Raw genomic sequence first — 19,339 nt, 5'->3', positions numbered from 1 at the left:
TTGCTGTTTGATCGTGGAAGATATATATGGTAGGACTGTTCTAATCAATAATTTCTTCAATTTTTACTATTTGAATTCATGATGGTTTTGGTCATGCTTTTTATCATATTTTGATTCTCAAATAAATTAACTAAAAAATATATAAAAAAAAATAGAGAATTTATATATTTTTTATTTGTACATATGAAAAATTAATTTAGTCCAATCTTTTGGTGACTTGGCAGATTTCTGTTCATTGTCCGGTATCCATCTGTATCCAACAAATTTTCATGTGTTAAAAGAAAAATCTCTTATGTCATGTGATCTAAAAAAAATTTTGATGTACATAAAACAAAACCTAACATTACTCATGCAACGTAATGATTGATTTTATTTCAAATTTTAGATATATAATTTAGGTTCTTTATAGAGTAAAAACCTTTATATATCTACCATGAGTATACCGACAATACAACAATATGCTATAATATTTGGTATTTATATTATTTATATTCTATACTCATTGGTGTACCAAAAAAAAGCTATCAATGACCACAATGCGGTTCCGAATCCATCATGCATCAATAGGCTTGCAGGGAAAGCTCTACTTCAATTTTTTACCTTGCAACTGCTGTAACACTAGAAAATGATCTCCATTTTTTGCCTCTCAAACCTAGAGCTTTTGATTGCTAGATAGAGAGATATAATCATTAAGACAAACTACAATTCTCTACTTGATTTCTTATTATTAAACTTTTATTTTTATTTCATTAGATTGTTTTTGTACCCTGCCATTTTAAGTCGCTTGCTGAAGCACACTATAATAACCTTGCTCTATTCAGCATCTTCTTTAGCCTTTACTCAACCATGATTGTTGATACCATAAGACCATGTAGGTTCCCAACCTTGACTCAACCACCATGATCATGGACACCAATCACTCCATAACCTCATCAAATTCTCCAAATACACTTGAAGCAACCTCTCCTAACCATCCAACTGATCTAAAACTTGCTTAGTCTAAATAATCTTTTGTAGTTGAGTTAATATTGAGGTTGCAAGGCATACACACATTCACATATGTTATTAACTGCATGTCTACATGTGACATGAACTGCAAATATTGACAAAACCCTTTAACATGAAATCTACACCAAATTTTCAGACTGGCCATGGTTCAAACATGTAACGGTCCTTTTCATAGGACATATTTTTGTTTAATTATCCTTGACAGATGGATAATTTAGGCTGAATCCGGCATAAAAAAGTTGGACCATCTAATTAAGACCAACTACCATCTTATCTCAAAAGTCAAAACAACAACCAACTACCACCATCCGGACCAGTGACCTCAAACTAACTCCGGATTTATCTATCCCTCACTTACCCATATATACAGTGCTTGTCCATGGCTGCAATTCTCCGACCGAGAGCCTCTTCTTCTCTCCAGCCAAAAATTAAAAGGAAAAATGGGTCAATTTGTAGAAGAGAAGGCTCTTGGTGATGAATGCTCAGGGAGCCTCAATGATCAGCTTTCAGTCTTCTTTGGAGAGTACTTCCATGAGTCAGACCATTGTAGTGAAGATGATGGTAGCTTCGACGTTGAGGACATGCTACATTGCCTCGAGCGAGCTGAATTCTGGCGGGACCAAGAGTGCATGCTACGGGTGATTTTATTGCTTATTTATAATTTATAGCACATTCTATATCGTTCTGTAGAATTTTCTAAAGATTGGGTTAATTTTGTAACAAAAAAAAAAAAAAAGATTGGATTAATTTGCTGATATTATTTCCAATGAGTAAGCCTTCTGTTCCAATTAATCTTTCATATAATGGAAGTATATATATTTTGCTATGACAGGAGTATTGGAATTAAAAAGATCAGTTCCCATTGATTCTGTTACTCATGAAAGAAATTTTATGCAAAGGGCTGGTATTGTAGGTGCTGATTTTATCTGTACGAAAGTTTTTCCTGTGGAATTAGACAACCTAGTAGAAATTGGACGGGTAACTTATCTCAAAATTTAATTTTGATAGATTATAGGAGATCCTAAAAGAGGATGTTAAGTGTTAAAAAAAAAAGGGGGGAAAATGGTATTTTGTTGTAGTTGGGAGCATTTGAAACCCAACCAGTTGTAGCATGCATGCAGGTGTTTCTTCAAGGCAAAGCATTCCTTCTTTTTCTTTTTCTTTTTCTTTTTTTTTCAAGAGAAACGAAAGGATACGTGACACAATGATCTAGTTATCCATAATGTCATGCCTTAGGACTTCCTTTTCGCTAGAAAATAGTAGTCTTTTTCCCCTTTTTTCCCTGCAAAAATTTGGATGAACTGATTTTAATTTTCCTTCTTAATTAAATTACATGCTAAAGTTGTTTTAAATCTAGGACATTCTTGCTCAAAGTAGCACAGTGGGAACAAAGCTACTTCGGGACTTGACTCGATCTGCGAACATGGCGCGAGAGGAGTCAGATGGATGCAGCAGCTGTGCACGTCGTGCTGCCGTCGACCGCCTTCGTGCCATGGGATATGATGCAGCAGTGTGTGTATCTAAATGGAAGCCAACACAAAGTATGCCAGGAGGTAAGAAGTTTATGACCAGAATGTCAGCAATTAATGTTGGAGGATTTTGTTGTGAAAATAAACAACACCTTGTTGAGATGCATTCTACTTCTCTGTCATTAGAACATAACTGATGTGGAAAGACACACCATTTTATCAAGTGATAGCCATAAGGTTTTCATCCCCTTTCAGCATTGACTGGTAGTAAGGGATGCCATTTTGAACTCAAGTAGACTTACAGTCTCAACTGTTTTTCCCAGTGTGTTTTAGCTGGAGTATAAACATCTATAAAGACAATGATTTGCAGGCTTCCATGAATACATAGATGTTTTAGTCAGTCCAACACAGGAAGGAAATGAATCGCGCTTGTTGGTTGAACTAGATTTCCAATCAGAGTTCCAGATGGCAAAAGCTTGTCAGAACTACCATGATCTGATAAACCTCCTGCCTGAAACATTTGTTGGAAAGCCCAAGCACCTCAACAGAATTGTGCACATCTTATGTGATGCAGGCAAAAGATCACTGAAGGAGAAGGGCATCCACATTGGCCCATGGAGGAAAAGGAAGTTTGTGCAGAAGAAATGGTCTTCTCCTCATAAGAGGCTGTCTTTCAAAGATGACCTCTACTTTGCTACTACTAGCAGTAGTAGGTTGTGTACCACGTAGATGCTTCCAAGGTGAACCATCTGGGAAGGGGGCTCTTCAGAGGCATTTATTGTAACTATAGATGATTAGTAAATATAATTGTGTACTAGAAAATTTTGCATCTTGTTTATTTTCCCAACCATTTTTCAATCAGGCAAGGGTGATGCAATACGGAGAGTAAGATTAAATTATCCTTTTCCTTCATGGAAAGACAAAGAATAGTTTACATTTTCCTAGTGACATGTTGGATCTGCTGCATACCATTTGGCCTCAGGTTTAACTCTTCTTGGAGGATATTGAGTCCAGTTTTCTGTTAACAAAGTTTGCATCAAGATTCATTATGTCTCCTCTCAAGATTCATGTTTGTAAAAGTTTAACTCGGGTTGATAGAATTGCAAGCTGGTAATCTTGAGTTTTCTGTGGTAAATATGAGGCAATAGCAAGGTGAGAACGCATGGGAGTCATCAAGGCAAGCAGCAACAGGGCCTTACCGGACTGGCATATATCTTTTTTTATCAAATTGAGAGCTATAAATGACTATGTTCTCCGTCAAGAACACTAAAGAGCCAGTTTCCACTGATTTTTCTAGCTATTTTAGTAGCCTGTCTTCTGTTGAAAGAAAAATTTGACCAAGTAACACGATAATTGACGAAGTAATAAACTCACCCCTCTTTATTTCTTAGTACTGCCCGGTGCCTAGAGAGAGTCGCAATGGGTGCACGGATGCAATGAGAGTCCCAACATGTTATGCCATAATTGCACTAAGCCTTACCAATTGTCATAGACTTCAAAGCTCAGAAATCAGCTAACTCAAGTTGGTGCAAAGACTCGGCCAAGTACCCAATAAATCTTGAACATCAACACTCAATAATATATGTGTCTTTTTTTTTTTTTTTTTTTTTTTTGTAAAAGTATGTATATTTGAATGCTAATTTTTCATAAGATAGATAGGGATATTTATATATGTAGGCACACAGAACTGTAAATTTATAACTTATTATCCTACAATCAGTATATTAATTTAATAATAAAAATAATAATTATTGAGACATTTCAATGATTATTTGATATGTTATCAACCATTATTGGTATTTTAGCATCAAGTGCCATGAGAGGTGACTCGCATTACTCCCTCAACATGACCCATGGTGAGAATTAGAAATGTTAGGTTGTGAGAATTGATGAGAATATTTGGAACCATAGAATTTTGGATTGGGCGAAGGATAGAAATCCTGATCTTCATAGTCCATTTGTATTCTCATAATTTAATGCTTAATATACTAAAACACCCTCCAATAAATTTGGAAGAAAATTCATAAAATAATATTAAAATACACTATAATTAGTGTCTAAGACTTGGTCAGTGTAAGTGAACAAATAAAGTACAAGTCTAATAATATTAATTTTGCCTCGCATCCAACCACAGCGTTTGTAGTCCAACGGTTAGGATAATTGCCTTCCAAGCAATAGACCCGGGTTCGACTCCCGGCAAACGCAAATTAGTTTTACCTTTTACCAAAAGACATTTTCCTTCCAGAAAATGCTTGACGAGAGGATGGGCAGATTTTCTTTTTCCCATTCAGGATTTTTTTTTAATTTTCTCTCTCTCTTTTTTTTTTGGTTTTTTTGTACAAATGACAGGTATGCAAGGAAGCCAAATTTTAGTACAAATTACACCTAATGCAGCGAGAGGAAAATCACAATAAACAAATTCCCTAACCTTGGTAACTATCATGCGGAGGGCCATGGTGTGAAGCTACATGGAAAGTAGTAGGATCGATGGAACCAAACCACAACCGAGTTCCTCATAATACAATAGTCTCTAATTGCATTTTAGTTGCTAGAATGCTACATTTGCACCCTCACATTTAGCATCACAGGCATAGATCAGAGAATAATGAGCAGTCAAATTGTGTAGAACCTATAACGTCCGAGGCGGAAACAAGAGTTGAAATGTTGACAAATCCTTCAGAGTTCTGAAGACTGAAATTGAAGAATCCCGTTCCTTCTTCAAATCAAATACGTTCAGGAAACTAACATGTCACCTGATTTTTTTAACCATCTCTTTTCAAATTATCCAGCTAATTTCCAAAGACTAAGGAACCAGTGTAACGTTGTTTTATCAGTTAAATGTACTCCGCCAAGCTCCCCCATTTGCTTCCACCTTTTAAGCAGCATAATCCTTTGCTATCTTCAAAAGCTCATCTGTGTAAGCTTCTCTCACTTGACAGAAAATCACATGAACCGCTCGGTGCACATTCTCTGCAAAGTTTCCTAACATATAAGAGCAAGTGTTGCTGATGAGAAAAATCCAATTGAACATCTCCCAAAGATTTGGAATTAAATTAAACATCAGGATGAAGCTTCATCACGGAGAATTACCTTAACTTCGTCCCTCTGTAGCAAACACATCTTAATGATGCCAAGCCATGAGAAGCCCGTTAGGACTTAACAGCCAGTTGGCCATTTATTTAGCAACTGGCTGAATTGAACAAATTAACCTGACAATATTCTAAACAATAAGCAAACCAGATTGTCATCACACTTATTGAACATGAATTTGGAGTTTCATCACTTTACAAGACAATGATGCTCCTAGGATCTAGCAGCTACCATCCATTCAGTTGGGCGTAGTTTGAACGGTTACAAACAGGATCCCAAGGTTTTAATAGTCCCATTGTGCAATTGCAATCATGATAACACTAAGATTGAAATTCCATTAGACAAAAATTAGCTATAAAATTACAGTCCAAGTCAATGATGCGTTACAAATATTATAGAAATCAAGCAGAGGACACTTCCATCACAACTGATTAGAAGCTTCTGTCACAGTTGATCAGCAAGCTGTGGAAATTGTTGCAGTATCCAAGTAGCTCCCTTTAGAAGCCCCTGCATTCCCATGCTATCAGAAATCGAAACACTGATATTGATGAAGACTACTAGATCAATGGTATTTGGAGATGCCTAGAAGTCTTACAGCCAGACAGGGATGGGAATGATTATTTTATTTAGCTTCCTTCCAGGTTAGCTGGGTTAACCTCACAATCATAACATAGCAATTATCCATAACAGCTGATACAGAAATCAATTGTTCTTTAGCACCAATTAACATTAATTTTGCAAAATGTTAGAAAGGACCTTTAGACAAAAACATGCATCAATCCGAGCTTAACATACATCAAATTGAACTCAATATCACCATCACCGTGCAAACATTTTTCCCATTAAAATGAGGTTGACGTTTGAGCCCAACATGAGGGTCCTATTTGGCATTGTTGTAGGTAGTCAAGCATTTCTCTGTAGCACTTTGGAAGGTAGAGCAAAAGAAAAGCTTTTAATAAAAAGCCACTTGCTGTTTGGTAACTATATTTTGAAGTACTATGGAACTTTAATATCTATTCGGTGACCAAATCAAGAAAGTACTTTTAGTATCAAGAAATGACAATGGATATTATATCGTACTTTCAATTATCTAATTTTTGCACTACCAAAAATTATTATTATAAAGTATTCTTAATTAAAAAATTATTTATTTTGATATTTTAATCTAGATAATATAATAAATAATAATTTTTTATATTTATTATAAAAATATATTATTATAACATAATTATTATACTAAAATTATAATATTGATAATAATATAATATGAATATAATATAATACCATATAACATAATTATATTATTTTATTCTATGTTATATTATATTGTACTATCAAAGCTATCATTGTAAAGCATTATTAGTCCTTAATTGTTTGTACTTTAATCTTAATAATCTAATACACAAATTAAAAATTCTTAATCGCATAATTATGGCAATAAAAATATATTTTAAATTAAGTGATTGTAGCAATAAAAATATATTTTAAATTAATTTTTTTAAAAAATCATTGTCAAGACTTGAACCTAGGTCTCTTAGATGAGCTTTTGCCAACGCAACCCCTCCACCCCCAACCTCCCAAAAAAAAAGGTTCTAGCATATTTCACATAGAGTTTTTGCTCAAAAGCTCCAAATAAGAGCTTTTGTTTTGTAGACCTTTTTCAACTTTTTGAGGAGCCCAAAATCTGTTTCAAATTTTTACCGAATACATTAAAACCACCCAAAAGTGCTTTTGACCATCCAAGAAGCACCTTCTGGCCCTCCAAAAGCAATGCCAAGTGGGGCCTCAATCAAGAAGACTTAAATAGAAGGGTTGAGCTGAGTCTTATGACTGGTTGCCAACCTAACATCAACCATCTTAAGAATAGGGGCAAAATCCCTGGACAAGGCAACTTTCGACAAGAAAGACATTGGCCATGAAGACTTGAAGGGTAGCCAACAGGTAGTGGGGCCCTCTACAAAATGCTACAAGAAATTGCAAGTTAATAGAAGTAATATTGAAATCCAATAGCTACATGTGCTGGATCTTAATCAATAAGTGATGCCCCAAAAGAAGCACTAAATTTACTTTGTTGATGCATGCATGTTGTATTTCTATTAGGTTAGCATTCAAGCAGGTTACCACACCATAGCAGAATACGTGATTTTAGTGAACTTATTACGCTCATACCAGTGTCATCTCTCCAAGCTTTATAGCATGTTCCATGCAGTCTCGTCCATATAGCTGTATTGAAAACTTAATATTACCCTATGAAGTATATGAAACATAATTAAGTACACAAGCTAATCATGAAGCATTATTATGAATATGAAGTTCTGCAGTGGTTCAATCACAGTGATTAGATTACAGCCAGACTCTTAGCAAAAGACATGAACTGGTATGATGACCCTGTCACAAGTGAATATGCACCTAATTGTTCCAAAATAGGAACGATGCTTTTTCTGAGGTTAAACTATTATGCGACTGTTCAGAATCTTACCAGAAAAAAGGGGGTTCTAAGAATAATGAAAACTTCAAAGGACGTACACATATACAACAGAAGTATCACAAAATAAGACCAGATATGGATAGATTCCTTATTTCGATCCAAGATGTCAATGTACACAGTTCAGATAACTCAGGGGCACAAAAACATTACCTACATATGCCCCTATCAAGAAATCTTGCACACCATTTCACAAAATACTGTTACCAGGATATGAAAAGTATAAGGAAAAAAATATCCATAGAAGTGAATCAAATATTTGCTACAAAGAAAGCTGCATCAGAAAAAGAATGCTATTACCAGGATATGAAAAGAATAAGGAAAACAATATCCGTAGAAGTGAATCTAATATTTGCTACAAAGAAAGCTGCATCAGAAAAAGAATGCACGTTGTGGTTATGAAAATTAACTGCAGGGTTTGATAGGTGTGAAGAACAACTCAAACCACAATGATATCTCAAAATATCATCTGCAATAGGTAGTTACGTAACACTTGGTCATTTAGAATTCAACTTACGTTATTTGTCTTTTGCCATCCAATACCTCTGTACTATAGAAACTGCACCCTTTGCTGAATGGGAAAGGCGTGCCATGCCACTCTGTATTCATGGAAAACTACTTGTATTATTGCACCAAAAATTTGTTCACCAGACAGTATTATATTTCATTAGTAAGATAAGTAAAATATTTAAACATACCCAAGTGCCATGTAACTCCAACAGCTGATATATCTTCATTAGATATGTCATCAATAACGAACTGAAGGTCACTGCTGGTAGATTCTGCTAACTTATTGAAGAACTCAAGAATAGCCTGCATAATAAGCGATTTAAAATGGGCATAGTAATCCAATGATGTTTTAAGAATCCATTTTAACTAACTTCAGGTGTCATGAAAAGATAATTGGCAACAATATATGCACCTAGTCACTCTATTTGCAGACAATATGCTTTAAGCAAATTTATTTATATAATTAGTTAAATATTTGTACTTTCATTGTTTTACTCACTCCTCTTGGTCAGGTTGTAAAAAAGTTCGAAGGTAATAAATATTAGATTAATTTTTAGAAAAAGCCAAGAATGTTGATCTCTACCTTAAGCTCTAAAAAGTGCACTAGCAGAAACACAACAGTTGCATCTATCAAGGACAAATTGATAAACAACTAAGATTGTAGGAGTATATGCAGTATGGATGTTAGGAGGCCTTGTCAGAGGGAGGGAATCAAATTTGTGCTTACGTGCCAGAGTGTCCAGAAAGGAATGAAGAAAGCCAATGATAACAGGGATGGAGATTGTAAGGATAGATTTAGAAAAGGTTAAGTGAGAACCAAATGTAGCCCTTACCATGAAGAACCGGCAAAAAACTTTGAACAAATTCAAAATTTTGGGGATAGAGGCATGATATTATGCTTATTGTTGTAAATTACAACAAATCCTTCTTTGACTAGGTTCAGCATCCCACTTAATGGAAAATATAGCAATTTCCAACAATAGAGCTTTTCCTGCTAGATTGTTGCAAAAAACCCCAGAAGAAGGAACATGAGAGAAAAGAAGAAAATGCCAACAGGCACTATATCTTGCTGTCACATTATTAGAATTCAGCTCCAAGAATATTCCTTTAGTTTTTGAAATTTTAAATTAAAAATAAAGACAACAAATTATCTACATGGGTTGATAACACCAAGCACTACCATATGAACCTCCATAGAGGCCTACAAATGGGTCGGGTCGGATCGGGCCTGAGTGATCCCGATCCGATCCGATTTCTTGATCGGATCTTGATATTGGACCCATATCCATCTCGATAAAAAATCGGATCAGATTGGATTGGATCCATGGCAAATTTATTGACCCATTGGATCATTCGAGTCGGATCGGATCCATATATAACCCGACTCAATCCATGAAATACAGATCCAATTCGGATCCGATTCGGATCGGTCGGGTCACAGGTTTAATTTATTTGAAACTTATCATCAGTGAATATTAATGCTGGATGACAACTAAGAAAGGTTTCTTTTTTTTTTTCTCCAATCCTCCAACTGTAACTTCTAATAATTAATTATATTAGATAGCAGAGAAAAACAAGCGGTTTTTAAGAAGAGTCAAGATTCCAGAAGTCCACACAAAAGAAGAAAAGTAGAAAAAAAATATGAATTTTATATAGTAATATAATTGTTCCAATCTAAAACATCATACAAAAGGAATACTTGTACATGATTAAAAATGAGATTGCATATATTGTAGATGACACAACATCTGTGCACATTAGAGCATGCTCTGAAATTTCTTAAAGTCAACAAAATGAATTGGAATTCAAGAAGCTCTCTTGCTTTTGTACCTCATGGCACAGTAAACATAAACCAGAAGGTTTAGAAAACTGAGTCCAGCAAGAAGTCAGAAGAAGTAATCAAATGTCCTTCATTTAAATTATTAGGAATCCATCAAATCCTTCCTCCTCGGGTTGTTATAGATGGTTTGAAAAATTTTTAATTTTGGAGATTTTTAGTTTGGGAATCGGATGGGAAAGACCGAAGGGTTTGAAAAATTTTGGCTCAAGCCCAAATCCCTATTTGGATGAGTCACTCCAACTGGGTTCGGATCCTATGTTTAGGTTTGGATCGGTTGGATCGGGTCATGTATCTTAAGATCCAAATTAACCCAAAAATCTCCACGGATCGGACCGGATCGGGTCGGATCCAAATTCAGAAAATCCAGATCCAACTCGAAAAAGGGAACGGATCCAATTTTTGAACCCGACCCGGCTCCATAGGTCTTTTAAATGGGTTCAGGTCGGGTCTAATCGGATCAGATTGGGTCAGATCATGGATCAACCCGACCCATTTGCAACCTTACCTCCATATGGTCCACAAAAAACTTCATCATTGGCTTTATATTAATTATCATGGGATGAAAAAGAGGGATATTGTAAGGGAACTTGAAAGATTCATATACCCAATTTCAAAGAAAAGCCTCTAAAGAGATTAAAGAAATTGTAAGATCCCAATAACAGAGATTTACGATAAAGTCCCTTTCATGGTGAAAATTATGTTGCATCCCATTGGGCATTGGCCCTTTCTAAAGTTAATGAAATTGACTAACAATGCAAAACAAAAGGTTAGCAGCTGGCCAAACTTTGATTGTCTTCAATCAAATTGGTTTTACCTTGACGAGCAACCTGATAATTCTCCCGTTTAAATCTATATTGGTGCTTTTTGAACTGTGGGATTTCTCAGGAAAAAAATTCTATCAAATTTATGAGTTCCTTTTTTTTTTTTTTTTGATTTTTGTTCTCCTGTTTTGGCCTTTAAGGATGTAGAAAGTTAAAAATATGAATTATCAATCATAATTGCTTCCAGATAATCCTTGTAGGATATAAAAGTTTTTCACTGAATGAGGAAAAGAAAATGGTATATCATTATGTCTGAAAAGTTTCCTCTTTATCTCTCTCTCATTCACTTTTTATAACAATGTCATTATTTCTCTCCTTGTCTTTGACCTAGATTTTTTCTTCCCTTCACTATTTTATATTAATCCTCTTTCCCCTGAGCTCTGCTCAGCTTGCCATGGATACCTCCGGGCATGTTCACATTGATATGAAGAAGATCGACCTGCTACTCCTCTCTCCCCTTTATTCCACTTGTATAATTTAATTGGTAGAAGACATGAAGTTATCAAGAAATTTCTCAGTAGTCACAACATCCATAGCTAGCTTGTTTATACAATAAACATGCCTAAAAACATGTATTGAGGAAGAACAAGAATCAACCTTGAAGGATTACAATGGCTTTTTCAACAAATCTTGTGACACTGCAAAGGTTGCTGCTTTGACACCAGGTACTGAAATTTTCTGAGTCCGTAACTATTTGAAGAATTTGGGTACCCAAACAGTGTCTCAGCTTCACTAGAATTAGTGCAGCCTACAGATGGGGATCAAGCTGTGGAAACCTATGCCCGAAGGTTTTAAAATGAAAAGAAACATTCTAGCTAAGATCTCAACAAGCTAGGCAGAACTTAAACCATTGGGCAACTCTCCTAATCTTGGTTAGTACAATTTCTGCACTTCTTTTGCCTTATACAACAGATCATTCCAACATTGTGCAATGCTTCCTGATCAGAAGTAAGAGACAGCCAATAACATCCATCTTAATAATAATGTATTTTCTATCTCTCCAAGTGTTTCAAATGATCAGTTCAATGGTTACTGAGAGACCTACAGGCTACAGGAAGAAAGGAAATAATTGTTTAGCATGTGAGGACAAAAATGGACCAGGGCTTCGAGGGAGATGGTGTGTTATTGTTGTTCTGAATTTGTAGGATTTTCTGGGTTAGTGATGAACATCTTCATAAGTCTCATTATATCTTGTCAAAAGAAAAGAATTTTAAGAGGACTGTTGGTCTGACCTTGCATCCAATGAAAGGCTGGGAAAAGAGCAAATCCTCATAGACACAGTCCTCTCCAATCAAAGCCTCCATCGATGCAAGGTCCCAGCGATTGAACCCATGATAGTACTCCCTCACCACATCAGCGGCCGTACAAATTTGAAGAGGAGGAGCTCTGGGGACCTGTGACTCCATCGCAGCACAGCTCACCGGAACGCTAGCTATTTTTTCATGGGTTTTCCTCGAAGAGGGGACTCCAAGATCAGAGCAAGAAAACAAATGACCGAAGCCAGAGAGGAGGATCTCAGGATCTCCTCCTCCTATCTTCCAAAACACTAGATAGGGTTTTGATGGGATTTGGGGTGCCAAGGATCAAGAAAGCCTGGTCGGATGGGAGGAGAGGGAGGAGAGGGAACTGGAGCGACACGAGGGAGCTTGCCATCCTCAAGACTAACGACTTCACGCAGCGACATTCTTGTTACCGTTAAAACAAAAAAGGATCACTAAGAAGATAAGGAGACGTAACTAGGATTTGTGTGGCACTGGATCAAAGCAAATCAGGAACCTTTGATAAGATATCCATGGCTAGGATGCTAATTAGGGGCAGCAGATGAACAGTGTTGATGTTTAGTCCCGGTTTTCTTGCTGACCTTTCTTTTATAGACTTTTCCTATTGACTAGATGGATAGTTGGGCCTCTCCAATTAAATAAATTATTCAGAATTTTATGGATTTCGTTAAATAAGCTCTTAATTTTAGCGTCAGTACCCTCCTCTTACTTCTACACCTCTGCCCCTTTAACACAACAAGTCAACTAACTTGAATGTACCAAAAAGGAAATGGGAGCATCTCTAAAACGGCAGGTTCTAAATAAGGCCGGCAAAAGTTCAGCAGATTACTTGTACTGACTTCCTATTCTCATAAAGTCGGCATTATTGCCGACTTTGTAATTGTACAAAAGTCAGCAGATTGCTTTATACGGAAACGGAATATGGAATGGTATGGACCCTTTCTAACATAGTTTCCTTTCATTGTATTTGTTACCAAACACTACATCGGTAGCTTTAGATTTAAGTATCATATATCTTCTAGCGCAAAAAAAATGAAAAATAACACCATATAGGAAAAGGCATAAATCAGAAAATAATGGAGCAGGCAAGTTTTCATACATCAGAAAATAACGGAGCAGGCAAATTCTGAGGGTGGTAGAAAGAACCCAAGATGAAATTCAGAGATCAACATGTTTATGAATTCAGCGAGGTTCTAAAAATTAAAACTGTAAGGGTTTAATCCCACCTGAAATCAAATTCATTAACAATGACTCAAGTGTTCTTCATTTTCAAATGGTCCAGCTAGCATCCAAAGATCAATGAACCAGGACCACACCACCAAAGTATGGTATCAGACCACGTACCCGAGTATTCAAATTACCCAACAAGCTCCTCAACTGCTTCCAGCTTCCTTTACAGATTTTCAAAAATTTATCCAAGTAAGCTTTTCTCACACATCAGAAAATTACACGAACTGCCAAAGGCAGACATTCCACTGGTTCCTAAACATAACAAGTAAAAATGTTGCTGATGAAAATGCCGAATAAAAGAGCTCCCAAAAATTTGGAATAAAAATAGGATATGAGAAAAGGATCTCCAAAATGGAGGATTACCATACTTTTCTTGTTGTGGAACATACGTCTCTGAGATGTCAAGCCATGAGAATCCTGTTAACACTTCACCTCTAGTTGCCCAGTTATTTAGGAACTAGCTGTACTAGGCTGTTGATATTTTGAACAATAAAGCCAATAAGGTGATCATCATACTTATTAAATATGCATTTGGAGTACTTTGAATTTTAGAAGACAAGATCATTCATCAAGTATAGTAGCTACCACCCAATAAGGAGGGATCACAATCGCTAAGAGAATAATGGACTTAAAAAACTCGCTCCAGATTCCTGGATGGTCCCCACTTTGCAAACACAATCATGAGAAGGTTTAGATAACTGAAATTTTATTGAAGACAGCCTAGCTATAAAATCACAGTCTCAGCATTTGTGATCAACAATATATTACAAAATTTATATAAACCAGCAAAGGAGACTTCCATCACAATAGGTCAGCCAGCCGTGGAAATTGTTGCAGTATCCAAGTCACTCCCCTGATAATGACCTGTATGCTCATGCAGAAAAGTTAGCTCATTAAACAAGCACCCAGATTGTAAGACGTTCATCAGACATCTAAGTACTGGTTATCAATGATGATTTTTATGCACGTGTTAAATGGATGCTTAAAGATCATAAGGCTACACAATAATATTTCATTTAGCTTAATATAAATATTATACATGAACCTAAAATATAAGCTGAGAGTTCTCTGGTTACAATAAATATAAAAAAATTTCTAAGAGAAAAGGCAGAATGATCCAGCAGGGGAAAAGCAAAATTGGGTCCAGCAGATTTATGCAGAGCAAGTTACATGACATATATTAAAATCCAGCAGCTTGGTTTGACATATGAGTCACTTAGTCATCACAAAAATGCACATGATTTCTTCTTCAGATCTATGCATATTGTATTAAAATTTAATTAGTGTTCAAGCACGTGAGAGCAGATAGCTGTGTATGTGATTGTAGTCGCCTTATGATATCATACCAATGTCATCTCCCCAGGCTTTGTTGCAGGTTCCACACAGTCTCGTCCATAGCTGCATTTTGAGAACTTAAGATTATTCTTATTGCACATAATAATGTAAAAAGGCTTTAATTGATAGAGCAGTCTCATGAAAGATTAGATACTTCAGTGACTCTCATGGTTGTTAAATTAGGAACCATTAGAGAAAGACTTGAATTCATGTGCTGGCCTAGTCATTAGTGAATTATCAGTGATCACTTTCAAGAGTGAAGACTATCATGTCCTTGTAGGTTACAGAACTGTGATTAATCACCATGCCAATTTTTATTGGCTAGACATGGACCTAATCTTTCCAAAGACAAATTGCATCGCTTTATGAGAATAAAAGAGTATTGCTAAACAGGACCTACAAGTAAGGCCAGACTTTATAATTTCTAGTAAGTACTTCGATGTGTAATATATACTTGACGGAAGCATCGAACCACAAGAACATAAATCAATAAATTCCTTGCTTCAATCCACAGATCAACATACAGTGTGCAGATCACTCTGACAATATGGATCACAAGTTATGAAGATCATACCCTAAAAAAAAGGTCCACTTACACTATCTGTCTCTTGCCATCCAATACTTCCGTACGATAAAAGCTGCATCCCTTGCTAAATGGGAAAGGCCTGCTCTGCCACTCTGTAATTGTAACAAATTAGTTGCAATGTGGAAGCAAAAAATTGTGATATAATTAGCTTTTATGAAAGAAAAATTATAAAACGCACCCAAGTGCCATGTAACACCAACAGATGTATCTTCATTAGATATGTCATCAATAACAAATCGAAGGTCGCTGCTGGTGAACTCTCCAAACCTCTTGAAGAACTCAAGGATAGCCTGCATCATAGTTGATTTAAAATAGGCAGAAAGAATCACAAAAAATGGTTCAAGAATTGCTTAGCTGATAACTAAGTTCAGGCAACTAAATCTGTAGACAGCAACAAGATACATGAAATCATTATAGGTACATACTCACCTGATTTGATCATGATATTGCTAACCAAATAATTTATTAATGATATCAGTTTTTACTTTGCTTATTTACTTAGTCCTGTGCATCAAATTTTATAAAGTTCACGGTTCTTCAATCGAAGCTTTAGAATAATTAAAAATTGTGGAGCACGATAATCTCTACCTTAAGCTCTAATGACTACATCAGTGAGAGAATTAAAGTTGCACCAATTGAGGATAAAGCAATCAAGGACCAACTAGGACGGTGTAAGAATGTGCAACAGATTTTTGGGAGACTTGGGCAAAATTAGGGGCTTAGATTTGGGCAGAAGCATCTAGAAGTAGGTGAGAAAGTAATCATAGATCTACAAAAGTTGGTATGGTTAATGAAAGTAGCCCCTGCTAAGAACAGCAGGCCAAGAATTTTGAAACAAGTAAAAATAGATGAAACAGGGTTTGATTCATGCTTATCATTGTTGAACAATGCTGGCATACTGCAGTTGGCAAAAATTTTGACATTTGCCAGTAGACACTTTCTTGCTGCAACATTATTGGGTTCAACAGCCAAGAACAGTCCCTTTGTTTTGAACTAAAGATGAAGACAGGGACTCATCTACTTTTGTTGGCAACCATGCTCTACTCTGATAACCCCTTAGACCTTCTTGCTGCAATATTATTGGATTCAACAGCCAAGAACAGTCCCTCCGTTTTGAATAAAAGATAAAGACAGGCAATCATCTACTTATGTTGGCAACCATGCACTACTTGATGACCCTTTAGACCTCTTTTTATGTCAATAGCCATACTTATAGTCCACCAAAAACTTGATCATAGAGCATTATAACAGTTATCGTGGACAAATCCAATAATATCATGAAAAAAGCTGGAAGAATCAATTTCTGAACATCATATTTTAAATAAATATTTCTAGTAGAGATTTAAGAAATTCAAAACTCTCCATCAAACTAATAAACAATACACAAGGATAAATTCCTTTCTCGGAACAAAATTACTCGCAGCCATTGTCCATTTTAAAATCAATGTAACTAACCATGGAATCAAAACAAGAGGTATCAAATTTGTTAGGATATTTAATTATTCATAGCAGCTACTTTGAACAAGTTAGTTTTACCTTGCCAAACAACTTAATAACATTCTGTTGGAAAGAATCCAAAAAAGAAAACTCAAAATTTTCCTAAAATTTCCCTCCAAGCATTTTACTCTTATTTTTTTTTATTTTATCATTTAAATGTTTTAATCTTTTCATTATCATAATTTTAATTTCTGATCGTTGGACTCCTAATTACCAAACGGTCATGTGTATTTAATCTCGTTTTTATTTTCTGACCGCTGGACTCCTTATTAAAGATTTTGACCATTGGACTTCTGATTAAAGGCCTTAATAGATCAATAAAAGCCCAAACGAACTTTGGATGCTATAAAAAGATCATCTTAAGACCTCATTTTTGATACATCCCATCTAATCCTCTTTCTCTCTTCTAACTGCTTCTCTTCAAATCTTTTTCATTATGATTATTTTTCTAAGTACTGAAAAGATCTCTATCAACCTCCTTTATGATCGTGCTTGCAGACGGAGGATCCCGACCGCATCTTGAGATGGTTTTTCCAAAATTTTCTATATGATGAACGAAAATATGCCTTAGGACAGTATGCAACATGCTTTCTGGTTTGATCATTTTTAATTCTTGATATTCTATAAGTTGTTTATAATTTTTCTACAATAAAGTGTTGTTAGTGTTATTTAATTTTTTAAATTATATCAGAATTTCTTTAAGCCCTGTTCCAACATATTCCTTACATACACCAAGACAATGTTGACTCTATAATACACAGGCTAGCTAGAGAAGGTGTGACTACAAAGAAGTCGATGAGTAAAATTGAAACCCAAATCTTATCATATTAAGGGGTGTTTGGTTAGGAGAGTAGAGGTCTGAAATCAGAATCGAAATGAATGACTTCCCATTCCAACCGTTTGGTTGAAGGAGTCCCATTTCAATTTCGATTTCGGGTTGGAATGAAAATGGATCAATCTATATAGAACTCAATCCCTACTCTCTTCTATGGATTCAATTTTTCATTCCAATTCCGATTCCGATCACGAACCAAACCACTTTGGGGGATTTGGCCATTCCGGTTCCGATTTCGATCCATTTCGATTCCCATTCTCATTCTGATTACGAACCAAACGCCCCCTAAAAGGAAATGATTATGGAAAGAAACAAACTGTGGGTACTAGAGTAATAAAAAAACATTTTTTTTTCCATTTCGCAATGTTCATCACATCTTATCAAAGGAAAAGAACTTTATAAGGAATCTTCGGTTTAACCTTGCGTCCAACAAAAGGCTTCGCGAAGACTAGATCCTCATAGACGCAGTTGTCGCCGATCAGGAGCTTCAAAGATGCAAGATCACGGCGATTGAACGCATCATAATACGCTCTAACGACATCTGCGGCAGCTGGAATTTGCAAAGGAGGAGCTGCAGTAACTTGAGATTCTGCCGCGGCCGGGCTTGCTAGGGTTTCTGAGCGTCGAATAGCGCTCAGAAGCGGAACCCTCCAACAGGGGCGAAGAAGAGAATGCACAGCGGCCTGAGAAGAAGAGAAGGATCTCCTCCTCCTCCCGTCCTCCGAAAAACTAGCAAGGGGTTTTAGGGAGTTGAGGGTTCCAAGATCCCGGAATGGAATCAAGGAAACCCTAGGGGAAGCGGGGGAAAGAGAGAGTGAGAAAGGAAACGGGAGTGAAGTGGAGCAGCTCGACATCTCCAACGAATTCGCGCCGTGAAAATTATTAACCGCAATAAATGGGTTTTCAAAAACAAAAAGATATGAACGGAAAGGTGCCGAGATTCGGATACGTGGGGCAATTATGGCCATTCAATAAGAAATCCATTTGGTACGGGGTGCGGTTGCTAACGGGCCACACCGGATGAGTGGTGTAGAAGGTGTTGTATTAAGGAGAAGATAGGCAAATCCAAAGATATTAGATTAATATATCATTTGGAACTAATGCACCTCGAGATCTTAGTATTTAGAAAAAAATATAAAACACACCATAAGACGTGAGATTTTTTTTTTTGATAAAAAAAAATATTTTACTAATAAGAAGAAGTTATTTATACAAGTCAAGATAAGGAGCAGAACAATTGAAATGTGACATAGATACAACACCAAGACAGTAGAATCAAAGGGATAAGTGCAGTCCTTGACCAAAACAACGATAAAAAATACAACAGAAAAGATGACCAGGCAGAACTGATAA

The 19,339-nt window shown here is 36.1% G+C and overlaps 3 protein-coding genes and 1 non-coding gene across 22 annotated transcripts; 2 read left to right on the top strand and 2 right to left on the bottom strand.

Moving 5' to 3' along the window:
* The first annotated feature begins 1,397 nt into the window (after positions 1–1,397).
* LOC105051657 (uncharacterized) lies at positions 1,398–3,526 on the top strand. The gene is made up of 3 exons (XM_010932179.3): positions 1,398–1,646; positions 2,366–2,561; positions 2,848–3,526. The coding sequence occupies exons 1-3, from the start codon at positions 1,449–1,451 to the stop codon at positions 3,204–3,206; spliced, it is 753 nt and encodes a 250-aa protein (XP_010930481.1). The 5' UTR covers positions 1,398–1,448; the 3' UTR covers positions 3,207–3,526.
* Positions 3,527–4,610: 1,084 nt separating this feature from the next.
* On the top strand, positions 4,611–4,682 carry TRNAG-UCC (transfer RNA glycine (anticodon UCC)). The gene has a single exon. It is a non-coding gene; the product is annotated as a tRNA-Gly (tRNA).
* A 457-nt stretch (positions 4,683–5,139) lies between these two features.
* LOC105051658 (uncharacterized) lies at positions 5,140–13,666 on the bottom strand. Of its 19 annotated transcripts, XR_002165523.3 has the most exons (6): positions 12,456–13,476; positions 8,751–8,865; positions 8,570–8,651; positions 7,737–7,790; positions 6,163–6,257; positions 5,880–6,074 (listed from the first exon to the last, which is right to left on the bottom strand). XR_002165523.3 is itself a non-coding variant. In XM_073243938.1 (5 exons), the coding sequence occupies exons 1-4, from the start codon at positions 12,627–12,629 to the stop codon at positions 7,757–7,759; spliced, it is 405 nt and encodes a 134-aa protein (XP_073100039.1). In that variant the 5' UTR covers positions 12,630–13,476; the 3' UTR covers positions 5,140–5,447; positions 7,737–7,756. The 19 variants fall into 19 exon arrangements, 12 of the variants coding, with proteins under 12 accessions (XP_073100039.1, XP_073100045.1, XP_073100038.1 ...); XR_012134532.1 differs by lacking the exons at positions 5,880–6,074; positions 6,163–6,257; positions 7,737–7,790 and adding exons at positions 5,140–5,447; positions 5,568–5,686 and having other exon boundaries at positions 12,456–13,495; XR_012134531.1 differs by lacking the exons at positions 5,880–6,074; positions 6,163–6,257; positions 7,737–7,790 and adding exons at positions 5,140–5,459; positions 5,568–5,686 and having other exon boundaries at positions 12,456–13,490.
* Positions 13,667–14,422: 756 nt separating this feature from the next.
* Positions 14,423–18,993, bottom strand: LOC109504746 (uncharacterized). The gene is made up of 5 exons (XM_019852865.3): positions 18,406–18,993; positions 15,833–15,944; positions 15,665–15,746; positions 15,080–15,131; positions 14,423–14,597 (listed from the first exon to the last, which is right to left on the bottom strand). The coding sequence occupies exons 1-5, from the start codon at positions 18,952–18,954 to the stop codon at positions 14,535–14,537; spliced, it is 858 nt and encodes a 285-aa protein (XP_019708424.2). The 5' UTR covers positions 18,955–18,993; the 3' UTR covers positions 14,423–14,534.
* Positions 18,994–19,339: the final 346 nt, after the last annotated feature.

The sequence above is a fragment of the Elaeis guineensis genome, chromosome 9, assembly GCF_000442705.2.
Source record: "Elaeis guineensis isolate ETL-2024a chromosome 9, EG11, whole genome shotgun sequence".
NCBI lineage: Eukaryota > Viridiplantae > Streptophyta > Magnoliopsida > Arecales > Arecaceae > Elaeis > Elaeis guineensis.
Note: the sequence above shows the minus strand (reverse complement) of the source record. Positions and strands in the feature narration are given on the sequence as shown.

Excerpts from the sequence above, each read along its gene's own strand:
- LOC105051657 (XM_010932179.3), top strand. The coding sequence starts at position 1,449 with ATGGGTCAATTTGTAGAAGAGAAGGCTCTTGGTGATGAATGCTCAGGG. Across the intron at positions 1,647-2,365 it reads ACCAAGAGTGCATGCTACGG|GACATTCTTGCTCAAAGTAG; the intron begins GTGATTTTATTG and ends TTTTAAATCTAG. Across the intron at positions 2,562-2,847 it reads AACACAAAGTATGCCAGGAG|GCTTCCATGAATACATAGAT; the intron begins GTAAGAAGTTTA and ends AATGATTTGCAG.
- LOC109504746 (XM_019852865.3), bottom strand. The coding sequence starts at position 18,954 with ATGGCCATAATTGCCCCACGTATCCGAATCTCGGCACCTTTCCGTTCA. Across the intron at positions 15,747-15,832 it reads TGGTGTTACATGGCACTTGG|AGTGGCAGAGCAGGCCTTTC; the intron begins GTGCGTTTTATA and ends TTACAATTACAG. Across the intron at positions 14,598-15,079 it reads AGCCTGGGGAGATGACATTG|GTCATTATCAGGGGAGTGAC; the intron begins GTATGATATCAT and ends ATGAGCATACAG.
- LOC105051658 (XM_073243937.1), bottom strand. The coding sequence starts at position 12,629 with ATGGAGTCACAGGTCCCCAGAGCTCCTCCTCTTCAAATTTGTACGGCC. Across the intron at positions 8,866-12,455 it reads AGCCTTTCATTGGATGCAAG|GCTATTCTTGAGTTCTTCAA; the intron begins GTCAGACCAACA and ends CTTATTATGCAG. Across the intron at positions 8,652-8,750 it reads TGGAGTTACATGGCACTTGG|AGTGGCATGGCACGCCTTTC; the intron begins GTATGTTTAAAT and ends CCATGAATACAG.